This window comes from Leuciscus leuciscus, assembly GCF_965113295.1.
Source record: "Leuciscus leuciscus genome assembly, contig: SUPER_11_unloc_15, whole genome shotgun sequence".
Classification (NCBI taxonomy): Eukaryota; Metazoa; Chordata; class Actinopteri; order Cypriniformes; family Leuciscidae; genus Leuciscus; species Leuciscus leuciscus.
Genome location: NW_028118532.1, coordinates 88,278 through 113,088, shown reverse-complemented (window position 1 = coordinate 113,088; position 24,811 = coordinate 88,278). Strand labels below are relative to the sequence as shown.

General features: G+C 38.6%; 1 protein-coding gene across 1 annotated transcript in view; it reads left to right on the top strand.

Moving 5' to 3' along the window:
- Positions 1 to 822: 822 nt before the first annotated feature.
- Positions 823 to 24,811, top strand: part of LOC309510105 (NACHT, LRR and PYD domains-containing protein 12-like) — a gene marked incomplete at its 5' end in the record, with an annotated part of 54,921 nt that continues 30,932 nt past the window's right edge. Inside the window, 7 exons of the mRNA XM_082191188.1 lie at positions 823 to 872; positions 6,257 to 6,364; positions 6,450 to 8,246; positions 8,833 to 8,867; positions 9,038 to 9,161; positions 9,214 to 9,298; positions 15,536 to 15,672. Coding sequence (XP_082047314.1) covers positions 823 to 872; positions 6,257 to 6,364; positions 6,450 to 8,246; positions 8,833 to 8,867; positions 9,038 to 9,161; positions 9,214 to 9,298; positions 15,536 to 15,672 — 2,336 coding nt within the window. The remainder of the gene's footprint in view (positions 873 to 6,256; positions 6,365 to 6,449; positions 8,247 to 8,832; positions 8,868 to 9,037; positions 9,162 to 9,213; positions 9,299 to 15,535; positions 15,673 to 24,811) is intronic.

Genomic DNA, 24,811 nt, shown 5'->3' with positions numbered 1-24,811 from the left:
CATCAAAACAAACTTGTCCTTCCTCCATCACGGTTGAACTCGCACTAGATCCAGCAAGGGTGAGCTAGAACTCTAGCTCCTCCCATTTGACGCTGCAGCGAATCCCCGCTCACTAAATTTAGCAAGGTGGAGCTGGAGCTCCAGAAAAGGGGGAGCTCGAGCTCTAGCTCCTCCCATTTGGCTCTGCATCGAGCACCATCTCACCCGCCTATTACGTCTCGTCTTTCCATTGGACTGGTTATACACGTGCTTCACGACGCAATCACGCAGGGCGTTCCCACCGCGTCTCGACGCAGCTCGAGTTCCCTTGAAAGGGAAGCTGATGTTTCGCCATGTAATCAGACAGTCGATTCCTAAGTTCCGATACAAAATAGTAGTAAGTATTTCACAGAAACTTTTATAAAACCGTAGACAGGAATGTGTGTACTAGCTACTTGATGGAAAAGATGGAGGAGTTTGTGAATCGGTTGGATATCTAGACTAAATATGGATCAAGGGGACTTTTTATGTCTTGAGGCCCTTTACAGGTGACGTCCACATTAATACTTTTTTTCTGAAAGGACGTGTTTGACATTTTTCATCCTGTAGTAAAGGAACGGGGTTTCTTTTGTGTATCGTGCTGTAAGTTAGGCTATGTGATGATTTTTCAAATTACTTTTTTGAGTGAACACATCGATGTCATTATCTATTTACCTCCAACTCTCATGATCAGATCATTGATAAAGATGTTTAATTAAGTTTAATTACTTTAGTTTAGTGTTTGTTCGTCATTTACATCCAGTGTCAGTGGAGATCAGACTGTTTCAACTGTTCAGCTTCATCATGGATGACAGACAAACATCCAGAGATGAAGATTTTTCTCCAGTTTGCAGGTACTTTAAATTAATACATTAAATAAATATATTAAATAACCCTTTATAGACCCATAATAAAAGAGATGTCTGTTTTAAATGAATTTCTTGAAAACAATGTCTAAACCCTCCTCAAGTGCTTTTCATCCAAACAGTATGAAGATCTTGCATATGATGATTATCATCAAAAACTAATTAAATATGTTCTGTTATAGTTCAGTTCAGCAGGAGAGATCAGAACCAGCGCCCAGCTGTGTGTCTTTGAGGAGTGACAGGTCTATGGGTCATCTAATAGATTTTAAGAATGACAATACACAGGCTGATCTCAGGTAGGCTACAACATTTCTTAAAGACAGTGTTTTGTATTTTGTATTTATGATATTCATAATAGACATTGTCTTCACCTGATGCAAGAGAGACATATCTATGAGTGTTCCAATTTCATGGCTTGGAATCAGATAAATAGCATTTTATTGAAAGAGATGCTTATATTATTTGAAACACCCAACTTTAGTGGTCATTTTAAATGTAGTCCTTTTTGTTGGTACCTGGGCGTTGTGGAATTGCAGGTAATGTGCAGCAGTGCTGCTGTGGCCTTACATGTATATTCAGAGCTCAAAAAAATACCCTATTCTATATTCTGACCTCAAACCCATTATAACCTCCTCCAAAATGACTCCTCCAAAAATGACCAACAGATGGTATCAATGTAATACAATTAAAGGGGTCATATGACGGTTCTAAAAATAACATTATTTGGTGTAATGCAATGTGTTTATGCGGTTTTGGGTTAAAAAACAAACATACTCATTATTCTACACATACTGTACATTATTGTTGCTTCTCTATGCCCCGCCTTTCTGAAATGCGTTGATTTTTACAAAGCTCATCGTTCTGAAAAGCGTGGCGTGCTCTGATTGGCCAGCTAGCCAGTACATTGTGATTGGCCCGATAACCTTAAAGGGGTGGTATAATGCTCTTTTCACAAGATGTAAAATAAGTCTTTGATGTCCCCAGTGTGTGTATGTGAAGTTTTAGCTCAAAATACCCCACAGATATTTTATATCCTTTTACCTCACACAGACATGCACTGAAAATGTCAATGTTTATGTTCAAACCAGAGTCAGACAATAATGGAGAGACTCAAGAAGTGACAACATGTAGAATGCAACAGTACATTTCTGAATGGTTAGTTGATGAATTTAGGTAGCTTATGTGTTATCTTCTATTCATTGATTAGCATTTTTTAAGGACTTCGTCTTCAACATTACACACTAACTAAAGTTAAAAAAGTGAAATCATAATCAACCACCCCTTCAAGCGTGTGACGGAAATGTCTCGCCCCTTACCATATTTGGAACATCAGCTCCAGAAGCAATAAAGGCATGTGATCATGTCAGAACTACCTTATCAATTCGAGATCGATTCTGATCCGGAAAATGCAGATGTCCAAGATGAGCGATCATCTTTGCATGGCGGCGCTGGCGGCAACAATAATACAGCGAGAACAAAAGTTACAACATTGTTTCTACTCAGACAATTCATGGGACCATATCATCTGAACATATTTCCAAATGAAATAACCTTTTATAGGCCCATAATAAAAGAGATGTCTGTTTTAAATGAATTTCTTGAAAACAATGTCTAAACCCTCCTCAAGTGCTTTTCATCCAAACAGTATGAAGATCTTGCATATGATGATTATCATCAAAAACTAATTAAATCTGTTCTGTTATAGTTCAGTTCAGCAGGAGAGATCAGAACCAGCGCCCAGCTGTGTGTCTTTGAGGAGTGACGGGTCTATGGGTCATCCAATAGATTTTAAGAATGACGATACACAGACTGATCTCAGGTAGGCTATAACATTTCTTAAAGACATTTAAATATTTGAATGAAAGAGATTTTTGAATAGTCAGTAGCAAATTCTTAAAATATAAAAAAAACATACTTACAGGCTGTGTGTGAGTCAGAAGCGCCAGAATGTACAAGCAAATATGGAATTGCCCCACTTTTTAGAATCAGCTTTGTGCACGGCCTGCCTTGTACTCTCGCAGGGTCTGGAAACAGTCCTCTGAAAATTGCGCATCACACAGTCGAATATTTTAGTTGTACTGTTCTGGAACAGTTGTAAATAAAGTTTAAGCATTGTTTTCTAATTGTGTCCTCTTTTGGAAGGCCAAACTCATTTAGTTTGGCTTTCGCAGCGAAAAACACAGTGTCTCCACGACATGGCGGCGCTGGCGGCAACAATAATACAGCGAGAACAAAAGTTACGCCTTCTTTCTTTGCGTATACATTTATTTATGAAACTCTGTCCCCACACACTGACCTAGATTTGTTGGGGCGTGTTTGAAAGAAGAGTTTTAGGAAGGTGTGGCTGAGCCTTTATAACTTTTATAAAGAATATCTCTTAAGGTTTTACACTTTGAGCTTTGTAACTCTGCAGATCTTATACTTGCACTAACAGCTACATAACACACTAAAGAAAAAGGAAAACAAGAAATCGCATCATATGACCTTTAAACTTTATGAAATTAATCCTGTTGTTGATAGAAAACATTGTTTCTACTCTGATAATCACTGGGACAAAATCATCTGCACATATTGCCAAATAGGCACAAGGTTTTGTTATCAGTTGAAGATCCTCCTTTATGCCTCTTATGTCAGAGTCCACTATCTTTAAAGCAGATTTTAAAGGAATGCGATGGTTTTAACTCTTCTAGGACTCTGTTTTTATTCTGTTGATTCGTATTAATAGATTTTTTTTTTATTAAGTGAGGCTGAATTAGTTTAAAAACATTTGTAAATTTAGTTTTTAGTTTATTTCTCTTTTTATATTTTGCTACTTTTATTCTCACCATTAAAATAGCTCTGACAACTGACATGATGTTAAATTATAAGCAATCAATCAATAATATGTAACAACAATGACTTTGTGTTGGGGAATTAATTAGCTCAAATTAGCGGTAATATTCATCAATGTGAATATGCATCTGTTGCTTCCATAAATTAATTTATTCAAATTAGGGAATAGGTCAAAATCTCGGCTTGTATCAGCGATTACACAATTACTTGTAATAATCACTGATAGAGACGGGTAGCATTTACTCAATTTGGGGGAATTTGAGGTAGAAGTTGAGTTTGTTCATTTACCATGCAGACTGGCCGTCCAGCGGACAGAATGTATACTTTATGAACAGAAATCGGGCGTCTTTAACACTGATAGATAACACTTTCTTGTGGCCACAAAGAAGATAATTATCTCCGTGTTTTAGACAATTTTAGGTTTCTTTTAAGAATAACCAATCGTAGAGCTTATAAGGTAAAATCTGCACTCATCAGGGACTCAGAATTTGAAACAAAACAGGCAAACTTAATTCAAATGATTTAACAAAGTTTATTTAAACAAGCTAGCGATTACACAATTATTTTAAATCACGCAGGAGTAAAAATGCATAAACAAAACAGGCAATATAACGATCGTAATACAGAGATACAACAAAATAAAAAGGTTTTAGAGAGAGATTTGGGAGAGAGAGAGAGAGAGAGAGAGAGAAACTCAGCGAGAGGAAACTAATAGTTGAGATACGAATGATTTTAGGTGTGTGTGTGAAATGTGGAGATGGTAGCGTTTGTAAGGTGGGTGTGTCGCTCCGTGAGCACGTGGTAGTGTGTTTATCTCGGCACACGTGGGTGAGAGTATGTGTGTGTGTGTGTGTGTGTGAACGTGTATGTTTGTGTGTGTGAAAGAGAATTTAGAGAGAGAGATAGAAACAGTTTTAGTCATTCACCACAAAACCCCAACGTCTCTCAGTAATATTTAGACAACTTTAAACAGCATTTCCTTCAGATTGCAAATTTAAAAGATCTACGTTACTCTGTTTGAAAGATCGGCCTTCCTTGGGTGCTTTCGTCTGTGTTGGATAAAGACACCTGGATCACGTGGTCACAGCGTTCTGGTTGCTATGGCGACTTGGAGCGAGCGAAGACTCAGCAAAGATTATCTTTAGCCTTAAGTTGGTTTTGTGGGTTGGTTTCAGAAGACTATACTATAGTAGTTCTAAGAAAAGACTTGGAAATAAAAGGAAAATAAAAGCGAGCGGAGCTTCCTTGAGGGAAGGAGGCGTGTCGTCTTTCTCTCTGGCGGACTGCAATGAGAGGAAAGGGGCGCGCAATTTTAAAGGGCTAAACTCACGCCTCCCTCACGTACGTGGGCCAATCGTCTTTAACAACGTATGGGCCCACCTCCTGACGTTTTGAGGTCTATACGCCTCCTTTCCGCGGGGCTTTGAAACGATGAATTCGTCCATAACTTAATAACACTGGTATTTAATAAAACAATGCATTCTCTGATATTTTGTGTTAAAGATTCAGCATCGTTGGGGTTCGTGGAACACGGCAATACCGTGAATGACAGTTCTAATATCTAAAATCAAGGAGGTACATCATTTCTTGTAATTGGGGGCACCACAGAGTGATTACAGGCCAACAAACTACATAGGCATAATATTTGGGACAGGGGATCATACACATCAAGAAAATACATTTAAAATGTTTTATACAAGGATTTTGGATCACACGTGGTGGTGCCTGAGTGTGTTTCTGTGTGTGTGTCTGTGAGTGCGTCTTGAAAGTTCATACCCGTCCGCTGAACTCTTGTCCCCGTCGCTGCGGGTGAGGCTTATGTGTGTGCGTGCGTTTGGCTCTTTGGATTGATGTATTAGGCACAGACCACATGTTTCGGGCATCTGGTCTCTACAACACTGTTTTATTGTTGTGAAGAGTTAATTAGTGTCTATGTGTAAATCAGTGTCCGAGGGACTCCCTAGGGGGGAGTGCTTTCGGGATCGCTCTCATTGGTCAGCGTGAGGCTCTCCCGGCCATAAACAGACGGTCTCTGTTGGTTTAGACGTAAGAGATCATGTAGAGTGAGAGATAGTCAATGATTTACACCATTTTTCGGCGCCGTTTGGGCTGCACGTCTTGCGCAGAGCAATCTCAAAACAGCAGAGGTGTCGTAAATGACCTTTGGAATGCTTTGGAATGTGAGAATAGCTTGAGTCAGAGCGAGACAGGGGTTTTGTAGATTTAGACTGCATTAATTAATTTGATTTAATCACCATGCAACTGGTGATCTGCTCTCCGTTACAAATATATTATTTTAATATAATATTTACAATATATAAAAAGCTTTCTCAAGCTAACACAAAGTTTGTCTTGACAAACGTTTTTTTTTTTATAGTTTTTGTTTTTAGTATTATTACAGTTGTGGACTTGAGCAGTTGATTTATTAATAAGTGCATTTACTTATTATCTGTTTTAGGAGGTTGACAGTGAATTATTAAGGTAATATAAAACAAATCCACCAATATGTCTGATTCTTGATTCTCTTCATGATGTTTAAGGTCAATCCCACCACAAAGATCAACAGTAACAAAACCCGCCTGTAAGAAGAATGACCAGCCTATGAATCAACTTCAGGACTTTAATGAAAGCAGGGATGCTAGTGTCAGGTAAAGTAAACAAACAGGTAAACAAATACAACATTTTACTCTATATATTTAACTTATGTAATACCATGTTATTTAAATTTTACAGCCATGAAGTCCTGAACACATTTAGATCAAAACTGATGGAGAAGTTTAAGCGTCTGAATGAGGGAACAGCAAAGCAGGGAAACCCAACACTCCTGAATGAGATCTACACAGAGCTCTACATCACAGAGGGTGAGTGTGGAGAGATCTGTATCGAAAATGAGGTGAGACAGATTGAGACACAATCCAGGAGAGCAGCAACAGAGGACAAACCCATCAAATGCAATGACATCTTTAAACCTTTACCTGGACAAAACAAACCCATCACAACTGTGCTGACAAAGGGAGTTGCTGGCATTGGAAAAACAGTCTCTGTGCAGAAGTTCATCCTAGACTGGGCTGAAGGCAAAGTGAATCAGGACATCCAGCTCATATTTCCACTACCTTTCAGAGAGATCAATTTGATGAAGGACAAAACACTCAGTCTTTCAGATCTTCTTCATGTGTTTTTCCCTGAAACAAAAGAAATGGAAATATCCAGTGACAAATATAAAGTGTTGTTCATCTTTGATGGTCTGGATGAGTGTCGTCTGTCTCTGGATTTTCAGAGTGATGTGAGGTTTTGTGATGTAAGTGAATCAGCCTCAGTGGACGTACTGCTGACGAACCTCATTGTGGGGAATCTGCTTCCCTCTGCTCTGATCTGGATCACCTCTAGACCAGCAGCAGCCGATCTCGTCCCCTCTGAGTGTGTCCATCGAGTGACAGAGGTACGAGGCTTCAATGAGCCACAGAAGGAGGAATACTTCAGGAAGAGAATCAGTGATCAGAGTCTGGCCAATACAATCATCTCACACCTGAAGTCATCAAGGAGCCTCTACATCATGTGCCACATCCCAGTGTTCTGCTGGATCTCAGCCACTGTTCTAGAGAAGATGTTGAGTGAAGCAGAGAGTGGAGAGATTCCCAAGACTCTCACTCAAATGTACACACACTTCCTGATCCTTCAGTCCAACATCAAACAGGAGAAAGACTATGAGAAGAACCTGACAGATGAAGACATGATCCTCAAACTGGGAAAATTGGCTTTTCAGCAGCTTGTGAAAGGCAATGTGATCTTCTATGAGAAAGACCTGAGAGAGTGTGACATTGATGTGACAGAAGCATCAGTGTACTCAGGATTGTGCACTCAGATCTTCAGAGAGGAGTCAGGCCTGTATCAGGCGAAAGTCTTCTGCTTTGTTCATCTGAGTGTTCAGGAACATCTAGCAGCTTTATATGTGCACCTCTGCTTCACAAACAACAACAGGAATGTATTTGACCCAGTTTCTGAACCAGATTTGTTGTTTGTATTAAAGGACTGGTTTCAAGTTAAGTTTAAACATGTTTCATTTTCTGAGCTCCATGAGAGAGCCGTGAATGAGGCTCTACAGAGTAAAAATGGGCATCTGGACCTTTTCCTGCGCTTCCTTCTGGGGTTGTCAGTGGAGTCTCATCAGATTCTCCTTCAGGGACTAATGACACTGAGAAGAAGAATAAAGTCTGACAGCAATGAGAAAACAGTTGAGTACATCAAGGAGAAGATCAGGACCATTGACTCTCCAGAGAAATCCATAAATCTTTTCCACTGTCTGAATGAACTGGGCGACCAGTCACTAGTCGAGGAAATACAACAGTATCTGAAATCTGGAACAATAAGTGAAGCCAGACTCTCTTCATCTCAGTGGTCAGCTGTAGTTTTTGTGTTGTTGACATCAGAGAAGAGTCTGGAGAAGTTTGATATTAATACATTTGTTGGAGAAAACAATAAAGCTGAAAAACTGAAGGTTCTTCAGAAGCTGCTGCCCGTGATTAAAGTTCAGTAAGTATCAGTGAAAACTATCACTTTACTGTTAAAACAAAAGAAAATAAAAAGCTCATAAATCTAAGAAACATACAAACATTTATTGTATCAGTAATAGGAGCAATATGGCAGCATACTTGATTTTATTGTTTTTCTGATTTTTTTAAATCTATTTTATTGATGTGAATAATGACGGGGAGATGTGATTGGGAAACAATACAAGCTGACTCAAACTTGTGTTAAAGCACCTGACACCCAATGTCTTCAACATGAGGATTCATTTAAAACAAACAAGTTTAATGTTACAAATGATTTATAAAGTAGTTTTCCTGGCAACAACGGACAAAAAATTTAATATTCATATAGCATGTTTATTGGTTATTCACCTGCAAGGGAGGCCAAGAATTCTAGCCCAAGAATGCGGTCTTACATTTAGAGCAAAGCGAGGAGTTAGTTGGTTTAATTTTATGTTGTATATGTCGTGTCTGTTCAGAATCTTGTTCTTTTGCACACTGAGAGTTTGTTATCCTGAGTCCATGTCCCATTTGTCTTTTATTCACACTTAACTCTCTCCAATTGTAATCTGTGACACCATTACTTCAAGGTTCCTGAGTAATTTTGAGACAATGCCATCCATTGGTGACCAAGTGCAGTGTTTTCTTTACTCCATCTACAAATTGTCTACTTTTTCTCAATTTTCTATTGCTTTTTGTTTTCAGTTCATAGTGTTTACCAAGTATGATTTTCATCTCTCTACAGTTTGAGTGATTGTGGAGTCACAGAGAAAGATTGTGCTGCTCTGACTTCAGCTCTGATATCAAACCCCTCACAACTGAGAGAACTGGATCTGAATAATAGAAAACTGCGAAATCCGGGTGTGAAGCTTCTCTCTGTTGTACTGAAGGATCCTGACTGTAAACTGGAGAAACTCGGGTAAGATCATCTACGGTATATCATAGTCAGACATGTTATTGTCTTCTGTAAGACTAAATCAGGGTTCCACAAATCTGGCACTGGAGGGCCGCTGCCTTACTGAGTTTAGCTCAAACCCTGATAAAACTCTCCTTCCTGTAACTCTGAAGACATGGATTAGCTTGTTCAGGCGTCTTTAATTAGGGTTGGAGATAAACTCTGCAGGACAGCGGCACTTCAAAACCGGATTTGAGGAACCCTGGACTAAATGCTCTGATGTAAATTTTAGGGCTACACTGCAGAAAATAAATTTCTTTCTCAGTATTTTTGTTTTCTTTTCTTTTTTGTATTCTTAATTGAAGATAAATTTACTTGAGAAGCAAAATAACTTAAAATGTTAAGTCTTGTATACTGAAAAATTGCTTATGTATCTTGATTTAAGAATTTTTAGATATTAGATATTTAGACTACGTCTGGATCGGATTCAGAACGATGATCAAAACACAGATGGAGTAGATAAAGTCCAGCAACACCCCCAAAGCTTCACAGTCCTATACCTCGTCCTGCGTCGACATTTCATTAAGTAACATTAGGCAGTTTTGATTTTACATTTGCGTCTGCTTACATACGTGACCCGTTCTGGCAAAATGAGTCGCAATGAGCAATTGTTCATGACTGAGCTACACCTGTTTGACTTTAATAGTCAAAGTCAATTTTGAGAAAAATCGAGTTAAAGTTTTCTGAAGGTTCCAAAACAAAATCATCTACCAACCATACCTTAAAATCTCGGGTAATAACACCACATTTGGCACACACCACCGAGTCAAAACCAAATATTTATAGGAACAATATATATTCAACTTTTTTCCCCCATGGTACCACAATTGTTTGATTAAAATTAATGAAAAAGACAGCCTATATATTCAGACCTACTGTACTGCACAGGTCTAATATAATGTTACACATCAGCTGTTTTTCCCCAACAGTTAACCAAATGTTCACTTAAAGGTATAGCGGAGGATCTTTCCAAATTTTAGATAAGACCCGCCCTCTCCACTTTTTGAAAAGTTTGATTGATTCACCAGAATGATTGACAATTAGGAGGACCAATAGTATAGGTTACCCACCAGGAAGTAAAACATCCTCCGCTATACCTTTAAGACATAGCAGATTATGTTTGCTTGAATACTCGCCAAGACAGATATTTTGAAACACTGTAATTCTGTGTAGGTATAAGAGTATATCGGGATCACGCGCTGTCTGAGGCGTCTTTGAGGCACGCTTCGGATGTGTCAGTCAATGTGAGTAAAATCACTTTGTTTAAATCAGTATGAGTTTGAAAATCACATTTCATTGGTTCAGACTCATGCCATCGAGAATTCGCTATTAATATTCACAAAGTTGGATTGCTACGTTTTAAAACAATACCAAACTTGTGCTGAGGGAAAGCACAGTCGTCCAGAAGCGAGCAGAGAAAACTGAATTTTTCATGGACAAAGGAAATCATACAAATAAAGATACTTTAAAATGTTTAATTGGTATTTTGACCCTTGGGATCACTAGATGAGGGCTTAATGAACTCATTTTTGTGAACACCTCAAATTCGACCATTTTGCCTGTAGCTCAGAATTATCCTGTACGCATTCTGACTCATTTTGCCAGCACGGGTCACATGCATGATATTGCATGTTTCTGCTTCTTCTTCGCCTGTGTTTTTATCAGGAGATTTAATACTTTTTCAAAAGTGAAAGATCTCAAACTAAACCGCCTTCAGTGATACATGTGTTAAATAGTTGTTGTTAAGTGTTAGCTTATTATATTTATGTTGAAATTTTATGGATTTAATTTTTACATTTTCCATAATCTGCCTGTAAATGTTTGTATCTCCCAGGATACGTTTCCCCTTTGGGAGTTTAAATTAATTGGAAAAAAGAATGTTTGTTTGGCAATGCGTGTTACAACATTTTAATAACAATTTTAAAACATGTATTCTCTCATAACTTTAAACATTCTTTGTAAAATTCGGTCGAACAATGCCTGTTTATGAATATATTAGCCTACTGTATCATATTTAATATGCAAATTTCTAGGGCCTATGAATGATCAATATGACCAAAACTTTGCTGAGAAACATCGTGTACACAGTCTTCTTCATGCCTTCTGTCCTCTGATTGATAGTTTATACTTAAAAAACAAAAACAAAATTCAAGTAAAGTCCTTTTGCTCAGAAAGTTTTTATTTTTATAAATGTAAATGTAAGAAACATTTATTAGACTGAAGCAACTGGGGTTTATTGATATTAATAAACCATTTTTTTTATGTTAAAAATTAGGGATGTCCCGATCCGATCACGTGGTCGGAAATCGGGCCCGATCACGTGTTTTCAGACTCGATCGGAATCGGACGTTACCTCCCGATCAGGACTCGGATATATATGTATATTCTCATAATTTTTTAACACATCTATAGTTATGCGGTGCCACAGAGTTACGCCGGTTTCACACTGCATGCGAGCAGAGCGTAAGTAGCAGAGGAGCAGTGCGTATGGTGAGCAGGAGCAGGACACGCGCGTTTTGCTTTCACACTGGCAGCGTTTGTCACGCGCGGCTGAATGACAGAGTACTCTATAATGGATAAGTTGGCATTGCTTTATTTCGTTTTCAAATACATTTAAGAGAAAAAACTTGTCAAGAAGCTTATTTTATTAATAATTTCATTTATATAACTTTTGGTTCATCTTTGTTTTTATTGTTCTGGCAACAAGTTTGTTTTTGGACATTTGTTTTCTTTTTAAATTGCTGTTGGTCATTTGATTGACTGTTTAAAACACAATAGATATCATCAATGCACTTTTTGGATAAAACTGCGGTGTATTTTGGCCATGATCAATGCATTGTCACTTTAATTCAGCGTAAGCGGCGCAGCAAAAATAGACTCGGCGCCGAAACGATCGCGGCACTGCTGCTCTGCTCTGCGCTGCCGCGCCACCTCTGCGTGCGGTGTGAACGCTCTAATCTGTTAACATGGGCGGCGAAAAAAATACGCGCTACACGCTCTGCTAATGCGTCCAGTGTGAAACCGGCGTAAGAGTTAGGAGTGCAGTTCCCAAAAGAACATTACTGGCTTTGCAAACACTGTGGCACTTTTATATTTTATTTGTTTACATGCCTGACGGGTATTTTAAGTTGAGGTGCTATTTGTTCATATATTAGACTTTTTTTTATATTTACTGTTGCACTAAAGTCCAAAAGTGAAGAATTTATGTTATTTATTACTTGATTGTTCAAGCTACCTCACAGAAGTGCTCTGTTTGTTAACAGAGTTGTTGAATGTTAAAATAAGGTGAATTAAATAAAAAATAAGGAACATCCTGGATCTGTTTTTGCGCTCTTTTTTATTCTCTTTTTATGTATTATAGAAGTATCGGATCGGGACTCGGTATCGGTAGATACTCAAAATCAAATGACTCGGACTCGGACTCGAGGGCAAAAAAACCTGATCGGGACATCCCTATTAAAAATTGCATATATGTTCCATAAAAGCCGTGTGTGTGTGTGTAATGTGATACTCAACAAAAAACAGATGCTAACTTGTATATGCATGCATGTGTGTTTTTTTGTTGAGTATCATATTTATACATCGCTTTTATGGCTCATACTGTCAGAAACACAGGGTTAGGACTAGTGTGAAAACTTGAACACAGTCAAAAGGTGAACCCAAATGCAGAAAACCAGATGACAGTTCTGGGAAATATCTTTTGATGAAAAGGAACGTCCAAACTTTCCTAGGATAAATCCAAAAAGTAAACTCCAAAAAACTTCCACAAATAGATTGACAACAGTTCCAAAAAGTAAATCCAAAAAAGTCCACAAAGTAAATCCAGAAGGAATTTGAAAAAAAGTTCACAAAGAGATCTGTGAGTACTCCAAAATTTCAAAGAGCAAAAGTCAATTAAACAAAACAAAGGAACCATACCAGGTACACAAATTAGATTTAGATAACTCCAAAAGAGGCACAGCAAGAGAATGACCTAGACTTGGTCATGGCACTGGAAACACTGAGCAAAGTACTCAGGAGAAGGGTGACTTAAATACACAAACAGGGAACAAGGCACAGGAGACATAATGACAGAGACTGAAAACCAACAAGAGACACAATGAACATATATAATCTATGTGGCCAAACATAAGTCTAAAACCTTGACACCGGTGTTGTGCCTGAACGCGTTCTTTGAACGATAGATAGTTCATGAACTCGTTCATATTTTGGGCGAACGTGAACTGAACGTACTCTGTTACTGCCTGATGAACGTTACTGTGAACTCGTTCATTCTGGTGTCTGTGAACGGCACGCTCTCTCAGTTTAACTTCGTTCAAAAGGGTGCAAGATTTCTATAGAAATGTATTTGTCCCGTTCGGAACCTCCGTTGTCCCGTTTATTGACGCTGATCTAACCACTGATGTATGACTGAATCTGATACAACAGCAACACTTGATCACGACACCGGTCATCATCCAATCACAGTCCACACTCACGCGCATCAGACCCAGAGATCAGACCATACGAATAACAAACTCTAAATTGAGAATTAATTATTATTTTGGGACAAATCATTGTTTGATTTGCGCACAGAATCCTCCGCTGTCTGGTCGCTTCGATCCGGACTCGCGCTAACGGCAAATCCCTTTCACTGTCCGACTGGGTTTTGATTTCGGCAAATCAGTTTTAACGAATTCAAACAACGTGATTATTGTGAGTCCAACATACATCCAGCCACGCAAGAAAGCATCAAATCATCCTGAGGGAATAATATACTGATGTGATTTGCTGACCAAGAAACATTTATACATTAATTATTATTAATGTAAAAAAAAAGAAAGAAAAAAAAATCAGGATTCTTTGATAAATAAAAGGTTCAAAGTAAATTTATCCGAAATAAAAAAACGTAGCATTATAAATGTACTTGCTGAATAAAAGTAGGCTATTAATTTCTTTAAAAGTAGTGTATAATTACAAAAGCTTTCTATTTCAGATAAATGCTATTATTTTGAACTATGGTTTGTGTGTAATATGACTTTAATCAAAACAAATGTGTTGTCTGAAAACCTTTTAAACGCATACGAACCTGAAATGACATATAGGCCTACTGTGTTATGTTGGCCTAGCCTATAGCCTACAAATATTTTTGAGTGTCCCTCATTTTCCTGTAAAGAACCATGCACGATTGTCCCGCATTTGTTTAGTTGGAAACCCTACCCTCAATGCTATGTAAAACCTGGTTGGATAAGGATTTTAAAATTGGATATGAAGATGAAATCTGACGCATAGTTTCAGTGTTAAAACTGATAACATAATTGCTGTCTGTGGTTTTATATGGGCTGTGGCAATAATTTGAAGTTTGAACTATGAACTGAACTAGTTCATTTAAAAATGTGTTAACTGAACTTTGAACTAGTTCATGTAGAAAGTGAACTTTCCCAACACTGCCTGACACATATATGCAATTCAATGCAAATCAATAATAATTAAGAGATGGAAAATGTTCCCTAAAAGCCTGTTGTGTCATATTTGACATTTATATTAACATGAAAAAATGTCAAAAGAATAAAAAATGTAACATTAACAAATGGTGAATAATCAATAAACCCAGTTGCTTCAGTCCAGTAAATGTTTCTTACATTAATTTATAAAAATGATGAATCATTAATAAATCATTTCTCAGCAAAAAATACTTTATTTGATAAAAAAAAAGTATAAACTATCAATCAGAGGACAGAAGGCATGAAGTAGATTGTGTGCAAGAGCAAAACAGAGAGGCAGAAGGTAGCATTAGGAAGACAGAAACAATCACTGCATATCCAGTAAAACCTCATGGTATGTTCACTGTCAGCAACAGTGTTGTCATAATTATCAATTTAGGTTTGACCATATTGGTTTCACTTTATTTTAATGGTCCCTTGAACACATTCTGTTGACTATCAGTACAGTTGCACATGTCTACTAACTCCCATTGGAGTGTTAATAGATTTATTAGTAGACTAGTAGGGTTAGGGTTAGAATAAGTTGGCATGTAGTTACAAAGTTACTTATAGTCAGTAGTTAACCTACCATACTCTTGTGTGCTTTCATCTTCACGATGAGTCTGTCACAGAGAAGAGGTGTAGTTGTGTTTGAGCTCATTTAGAACTGTTGGATTTATGAAGAACATGTGTTGAAAGCTTTTTGAATTTCTTTATTCTTTTTTTATGACTGATAAATCTCCAATTGAAATTTAGACATATTTAATAGTCTGTGTAGAATTGTGGCTTGTACGTGTTGATCTGAACTGAGAGAGTGAAGAGTGTGTCATTGTTCTCTACAGGTTGAGTGATTGTGGAGTCACAGATGAAGGTTGTTCTGCTCTGGCTTCAGCTCTGAGATCAAACCCCTCACACCTGAGAGATCTGGATCTGTGGGGGAATAAACTAGGAGATTCAGTTCATCTGCTCTCTGCTGTACTGGAGGATCCTCACTGTAAACTGGAGAAACTGAGGTAAGATGAACTCTCTGATTGTCACACATGTCTTTGTCCTCAGTAAGAATTTTAGGACTAAAATTAGCTTGTAAAATGTTCTGTAAACACTAAATCTCAGCACAGAAATCACAGGTGTACACAAATGTCTAATCTCATGATCTGGTATTAGTGTTCATTTTTACATTCTTTTTAAAATATATCCTTTCAATTTAGTGAGTATTTCATTATATTCATTATGTTCAATCATTTTAATTTATTTATTTAATAATTTAATAACAATAATCTGATCCTATAGTTCCCCCGGCACTGCACAGTCCTTAATCGTTGAAGTTTCTGCTTTGAACGGCTCTTTCCGTGGCTACAAAAATAAATAAATTCAAAGTAGCTTTTCAAACACTACTAATGTACTAATATGAAAGATAATAAGCAAAAGAAATGTAATAACTTCATGCTGATCTTCATTATCTTATATGCAGGGAAAACACCTGAACTTCTGCGGAGCAGTAATGAATAAAGTAACATGGTCAGCGCCGCGCTGGTGAGATTAGTTTGCGCTGTCCATTCGGTTTCGCTAGCAAACACGTCCTCCCTGCGATGTCGAGTCGGTCACACAGCTCGGTCCATTGAGCCGCACCGATGATGTCAGCACGGCACGAGCTCTGTAACACCGCTCCGTTTCGTCCCACTATTGGTGTGTTTGGCTTCCCATACAACTCGTTACAACTAACCGACATTGCTTAAAAGAGTTTGTGAGACGCGCCAAATTAAACAGAAGTGCGGACACACAACTTCCTTTTCAAGGGAAATTAGCCATCATCAACTACCGAAATCTCTTCTTATTTCAGTAATGCGTATGAATGAATTTCACCAAGGTTGATCAATGTTTTTTGTTTCACTAGTGTTGAGGCTTTTCAATAATTGTTTCCTATACGGCCCTTCATACTGGTGGTTTCATATTTGTCTCCTCCAAAGTTTCAGACAAGAATGAACATTGATCTAGTTCATTTGTACAGTATGGTGCACTGGCAGAATAGTTTTGTATAATTAGTGTAGAAATATGTGAAATGCTTATAAATCATTAAATGTTTAAGTTTTATAGGCCCCATTATTACACATTTTTCAAGTGTCCAGACATATATTGTTATCCATTTAATATGAAGAGACAATTTTATTAGTCTTTTTCATTATAATATATATTATAACATTTCTAAAGACACTTATTTACTGTTGTGGTAATAAACACATATGTGTTAAACTGTAAGCATGAAGTTATAAGGCAACGCAAATAATAGAAATAAATGATAAACATGAAAATGGTCTTGATATAAAAGCTTCAGGTCAGGGGCATTCAGTCCGTATACTGTACGCTGTGAATGCTCTGCAGACCCAAGCCATTTAAGAGAATGAGTTTGTGGACTCGCAAATTAATATTAACACTATAAATATGACTATAAATTCCCTTGTCGGTTGAGGTGTAAAATAAAGCTTACATAATAAAAGTCCGTCATTTATTTATTTGCCATTCAACAATTTTTTTCCAAATAAGTGCCAGTGATAAAGTAAATAAATTTAATACATTATTAGTTAACTGTGTGATTTGTATATGTACATTTCTGAAATACATAACTTGCACACAGTCACCTCTGATAACAGATCACTCTAAATTGTAATGTAGATGTGCATTTTCTGTAAAACTGCTTTGAAACAATATGTATTGTGAAAAGTGCTATACAAATAAAATGTGAAATTAATGGAAAAGTTATGGAGGGTTTTGGGTTAGTGTATCCACAACGCTGGCGTTATTATGCATCATCATCATTGTTTTGCGTTCTATGGAAGCATATGGGTAGCAATATTCAATTTGAAATGTAATATGTAAAATGGCAATGCATTTCTGTATTTAAATTTACGTTTTCCATTACATTTGTGCAACGTTTGGTGCAAAATTAAAATTAAAATTCAATTATATTATTTACATTTGCCATTTCATACACTAGTTTTAATATGTAAATTGAATACATATTTTAACATATTTTAAGTTTGCAGTGGCTTCATAAATTAATGAAAAATATAAAAAAACAAAGTACACCGGATGCACATTTCTTTGTTCTTCATTTTCTAGAACTAGTTTAAGAATCTTGCTGTATTTATATGTAATTAATTAAGAGAAAGTACACCGCCATCTTATTCTGACGAAAGTGACTTGAACGCACTGCCGTCGTAAACACGACTTCCCAGGAGGACTTATAGATGATGACGTCACCGGGGGGGCCAACTTCACACAGTGATTGACAGGGTGGGAGGGGGCGGGGCCAACTTCACGCAGTGATTGACAGGGGGGGAGGGGGCGGGGCCAACTTCACACAAGGCTTGTTCGACTTCATGCAGGTCTGCGCAGACCGATCGGCGGCTGACTTGAAGCAGTGCATGCCGGTTAGAAATTTTGTCCGACTTGATAAAGTGCCGACGCCATGTGACTGTGACGTATGCCATCAAAGTACCGCGAGAGCGATTCGAGAGTAGCCGGAGAACTCAGCCAGCGCAGCTTCTCAAGAGCGGCTGCACGAGCTCTGATAACGACACAGCTGTTCCACGATTGGCCGGATTCACCGCATGACAACGATCACGTGTGTTTCGTGTTTATTCGAAAACCTTTAGTTCCTCTAAAGCTCACAAATCAGTTTTTTATAACAGTAAACACTCTTTTCATGTAGTTGCGATGTTATATTGTGTCATGTTTATCAAATTAAAACTGATTAAAAAACGTAGACTCCACTTCATTGATAGAAGTTTATGTTGAACTTTATTCTTGTTCAAACAGACGCTGTATGAAGCAGTACATAAAGTATAAAGTTTATTTCACTTCAGCTGTGGTAAAGTATGCAAACACCACGTGAGCGGTCACTACGGGAACCAGAAAGTGTCCGACTTCACGTGTCCATTTGCAGCTCCTCCCCGCCTGCACTCGACTACTCTCAAGAAGTCCTCTCTGCAGCCTGTAGCACGATGACGTAGCTGGATCAGATCCAACACGTACTGGACGCTGTTACGCGCATGCGCGGTGGTGTGTGTTGGTGACGTCATATATGCATGCGCACTAGAAGAGAGTTCATCAGTGATGATTTTTTTTTTTTTTTTCTTGTCCTGCAGACACTGAACAGCAAATTAAGAGGAACCTTATGTACAGATCACTGTGGAAAAATTTGCCATTAACGAAGGAACTCTTACCAGACAAAATATCTTAAACCATTTTTTTTCTTTCTTTTTTTTGGACATCTGACAAGATTTCTTTTCTTGATGCTGTTATTATTTTTGCATTTTCCCTTGAATGTGTACTGGTATGTTAAGTTGTTTACAGACCATATTTTATTGTAGCTTTAGGATTAACATTACAGAGACAATTACTTGACTAATTTTTGCTTCCACTCAACAGCAAATATGACCTGAATAAAATAAAATGGCTTAATTTTAAAATGTTCTGTATACACGTATAAAAAAAATATATAATACTTGCGGTGACCACATGCTATTAATCCATCAAATTTAGGTTTAAAATCATGTGATTTAAAATGTTGTAAAATGTACTATTTTGTAGAGAGAAACTAGGATAACTTAAGCATCACATTTATGTAAATAATTATTCATCAGTACTACTACTACACAGGTTAGAACGGTTAGATGGGGCGGGGCCAACTTCACTTCCGGCGCTGCACTGTGGCGACGAGTGCCTACAGCACGTCTGAAATGTTTGTTTGTTTTATGGGTTATATGTAAGCGTTTTTCATCACATAAACCTCGAACTACACGCTTTGAAAGTTTGGTTGTTAAGTCAGAAGCGAGCCAACAAAGTCAAGATGCGTTTTGTGACGCAGTTTTTGTCTATCGTCCTGGCGATTCACCTGTTGCTGTTAACAGTCCTTTCACTGAGTCGGGGAAGCTATGCATCGGCCGCCGCCACAACATATGGGATTTTACATTATACCCGGGATCAACTCTGGCAACTAAGGGATCTGCATAGCGGAAACTTTCCAGTCGATCTGCCAGATGAGTGTACACGGACATCCACATCACCGAGGAAAAGAGGCCGGCGAGGAGGCGTACGGCGTAGAGTTCGCGCACGGGGGAGCAAGCCACCTCTACCTACGGTCATCCTGGCTAACAACCGCTCCTTGGTGAAGCAACTTACGGAGCTACGGAACGCTGTGAGGAACCTCTCAGAGTATCGGGAAAGTTGTCTGTTGTGCTTCACGGAAACATGGCTTAAAGACACGACTGATAACTCAACACTCAGGATCACAGGGTTTAGCGACCCGATTAGACTGGACCGTGATGCACAGGTAACCGGCAAAAGAATGGGAGGGGGGGTGTGTGTTTATATAAATGAGCGATGGTGTAAAAACTACACAGTAAGAGACTCCCATTGCTCGGAGGATATTGAGCTATTGTCGCTGTCGGTAAGACCTTACTATCTACCTAGGGAATTTGGTCAGGTGTTTGTCACTGTGGTATATATTCATCCCCGCGCTAATACTAAGGTCGCGGCAAATAGGATATACGACACAATGGCTAAACTAGAAAACATGGCACCTGATGCACCGAAGTTTGTGCTCGGAGACTTTAAAGGGTTAAAATGAAAATTCTGTTAGTTATTACTCACCCTCATGTTGTTCCAACCGTGTAAGACCTTCGTTCATCTTCGGAACACAAATTAAGATATTTTTGATGAAATCTGAGAGCTGATAACTTCTCCGTAGGCTGCTAGGTGGCCCAAACTTGCTGGCCCAGAAAAGTTATTAAAGAGATCGTTAATATAGTCCACGTGACTACAGTGGCTCAATATATCAAGCGACGAGAATACTTTTTGTGCGCAAAAACAAACAAAAATAACGACTTTATTCCACTATTCATTTCCTTTTCTCTGGGCCTCGTAAGTGTTTTTGCGCAGCGCGTCTGTGTTACACGTCACCACGTAGGCTCACTATTGGCCGACGCTGGTCATGTGTGTGACGCGCAGCGCAAAAACACTACGCGAACCAACTAGTGGCCCAGAGAGAAGGAAATGAATAGTGGAATAAAGTCGTTATTTTTGTTTGTTTTTGCACACAAAAAGTATTCTCGTCGCTTGATATATTGAGCCACTGTAGTCACTTGGACTATATTAACGATCTCTTTAATAACTTTTCTGGGGCAGCAAGTTTGGGCCACCTAGCAGCCTACGGAGAAGTTATCAGCTCTCAGATTTCATCAAAAATATCTTAATTTGTGTTCCGAAGATGAACGAAGGTCTTACGCGGTTGGAGCAACATGAGGGTGAGTAATTACTGACAGAATTTTCATTTTTGGGTGAACTAACCCTTTAATGGATGCTCAATCAAAAGCGTATTGCCCAATTACTATCAATACGTCGAATGCCCGACAAGGAGGGATAAAACACTCGATCTATGCTTTGGGAATATTAAAGACGCTTATAAGGGCTATGCAAAACCACCCCTCGGAGACTCGGATCACAATGCAATCCAGCTTGTCCCGCAGTATAAACAAAAGCTCAAGACCAGCAAACCGGAGATAAAGACAGTTAAACAGTGGACTAATGAGTCTGTTGAACGCCTTCGAGGCTGTTTTGATTGTACTGTGTGGGACATTTTCGTGCACACTAGTAAGAATTTGGAAGAGTTGACTTTAGTGGTGACTGACTATATTCGGTTCTGTGTGGACTGTATAATCCCAGAAAAAACTTTTAGGGTATTTCCAAATGACAAACCCTGGGTAAATAAAGAATTAAAAGTTGCACTGCACAGGAAAAGGAGAGCTTTTGAGCAGGGAGACAGGCTTAAAATGAAAGCAATTCAGAAGGAGATTAGACAGATAACAAATGACTGTAAACAGAAATATAAACGGCAGATTGAGGTGAAAATGAGGGGGAATAACCTGAAACATGCATGGCAAGGGATGTATACAATGATAGGGAAGGAAGAGAAGAAAAGGCACATAGATGCAAATGGAGATGATCAAGCATTTGCAAATGAACTGAATGGTTTTTATGCACGGTTCGAAACATCAGACTTTCTCCTGGAGCGTGATGCCATTAGACAGCAGTTACAGTATGGTACTCCTCCAACTATTACAGCGGATGAGGTGCGTAGAGTTTTTAATAAAATTGATTCTAAAAAAGCACCAGGCCCAGATCAAATAAGTGGTAGGGTTTTGCAAATGTGTAGTGAACAACTTAGCCTAATTTTCTGCCAGCTTTTTCAAAAGTCATTAGATACACATTACATTCCTAAAGCCTGGAGGTCCTCGCTCATAGTACCAGTACCTAAGGTAGCAAGACCAGCTGATTTAAATGATTATCGTCTAGTCGCCCTAACATCAATCGTGGTGAAGAGCCTAGAGAGAATTGTTCTGAGACATATTCTAAATGATGTGCAATGTAATATCGACCCTTTACAGTTTGCCTATAGAAACAAGCGGAGCACAGATGATGCCCTTCTGTATATGCTCCATAATATCTATTGCCATCTGGATAAGCCCAAACGATATGTCCGGGTTCTCTTTATAGATTTTTCCTCCGCCTTCAACACCATCAGGCCCCACATTCTGATGGAGAGGCTGGGGCAGTTAGGGGTAAATCCTAACATTATAAGGTGGGTTGAGTCCTTTCTGACGGAGAGAACACAGTGTGTTAGGGTAAATGAGGCTGTGTCCTCCCCGATTATGACCAATACAGGATCCCCACAGGGCAGTGTCATCTCACCAGTATTGTTCACTCTTTACACTAATGAGTGTAGAAGTAAAACACCTGAGCATCTTACAATAAAATTTGCAGATGATACAGCAATAGTGGGGTTAATACAGAATAGTGATGAGACCAACTACAGGGCCTGGGTGGATCAATTTGCAGATTGGTGTAGGTCCAGCTATCTTCATCTAAATATAAAGAAAACAAAGGAAATAATAATAGATTACAGAATTGGGAGCCAGCCCCATCAGTGTTTGGTTATAAATGAAGAGGATGTTGCGATTGTAGCCGAGTACAAGTACTTAGGGACAATAATAGATAATAAGTTGCAATGGAACAGTTATACTATAAAAAGGGGCTGCAGAGGCTGCATTTTATGCGGAGACTAAGACAATTTAGAGTGGATAGTGATATGATGTTACTTTTTTATCACTCATTTGTGGAGAGCATTCTACTTTTTTGTTGTGTTGCCTGGTATTTCTCTTTGTCAGTGACCAATAAAAACAGACTGAGCAAGATAGTTAACTTGGCTAGCAAGGTTGCAGGGAAAAAACTAGACAGTATGGCTATTACCTGTGAAAGAAGGGTGTTGAAGAAAGGTCAAGCAATTAATAGAGATATGTCACACCCCCTACACCAGGCATATGAGGTGTTGCCATCAGGGAGGAGGATTAGGTTACCCTCTTTCAAAACTAATCGAGCCAGTAAGTCATTCATTCCAACTACATTACACTTATGAATAAGAACTTACCTGCAGGACAGCACTTTAAATAGCATCATGCACTTTCTTTCCAGCTTGACTGTTACAGTATGCACAACTGCACTTTATTATCCTAGTTATGTGTAGTGGGGTTTGAGTCTTCTGTCCTGATGTTGTGTATGGGTGTGGGTGTGGTAGGGTGGGGGTGTTTGGGGAGAGGGAAATGTTGTTGTATATTTTGTTTGGAATTCTGTCTTGTCAACTGTCTTGTTGTCTTATGTATAAATGTATCAGACGTACTGTATGGCAGGGGTTCCCAACCTTTTTTTGTCTGAGACCCCCTTTTACCCAAGAAAATATTTTGGGGCCCCCCTTCACATTTAATGATATTATCGCTCTTGTAAGCTTGCAGCAAGGATGACAAAATATGTTGTTTTCAAATAAACGGTATGTTTACTATAAACAGATATGTTTATGCACAAATAATAGCCTATAATATTGAAAATACAATAACAAAAACATTAGTAGGCCCTTTGTAATTTAAAAATGTAAGCCTAGGAGTAGCCTATAAATTTGCCCTATTTTAAATGCAATAACAAAAATATCAGTTTTCACACCTGTGTGTAGGTAAAAAAAGAATGAATATAGGCTATTACTAAATGACTTCTGTCTGGGGCCTCAATACTTGCATGTTATTTGTGAGGCTTTATCAATGTGAGGCTTTATTTTTGAGGCTTTTGGCGCTATAGCGAGTGATAATAAACTTGTGTTTATTAACAGAATAATGCGTCTTTCGGAAGAACATTGTAGCCGGAACTACTTCTCTCTCTGTGTGCGTCTATGACGAGTCACGCAGGTACTGGGCTACTCCGCAGCGGCAGCGATCCGAACCAGGGTAAAATAGTCCCTATGTAATCACTTATTATAGGTGTACCATAGTGATTCAGGATAAGACAAAAACACTGCAAAATGGATTCATGATGAACTCGCTCATTATATAAATTTTGAACAGAAAAAAAGTTAAGGACTTTTATTTAATGCAAATTGCTCAAAACTTTTCAAAATATGACGCGACCCCCCCACAGAGCTCGCTGAGGCCCCCTTGTGGGCCGCGCCCCCCCTGTTGGAAACCGATGCTGTATGGTGTAGAACAAATTTCCGAAAGGATAAATAAATCTCTCTCTCTTCACACAGTGATTGACAGGGAGGGAGGGGGCGGGGCCAACTTCACACAGTGATTGACAGGGAGGGAGAGGGCGGGGCCAACTTCACACAGTCATTGACAGGGAGGGAGGGGGCGGGGCCAACTTCACGCAGTGATTGACGGCGGAATGCATTTTCAATTTGCACATTGAATTTTGCTTCATTCATTGCGGGACATTTAATGAAAATGCAATCGCAAGTGTCTTAACTGTGGGTGTAAATGCAATTAAGAAAAATAACATTTGAATGATCATTTTGCTACATTATTTGTTTGAACATGTTAAACAGTGACTTTTTATCTCACAATTCTGACTGTTTTTCCCCTCAGAATTGCAAGGTATAAACTCGGAATTCTGACTTTTTCTTGCAATTGCTATTTATGTCACGCAATTGTGAGTTTGGCCCTGTCACAAATGGCACCCTAAACACTCGCGGTCTTCCTCTGAGTCCGCACTTTCCTGACGTAACGCCGCTTTGACTGTCGTGAACAAGTCTGCTGTGGAGCTCGATCGCTT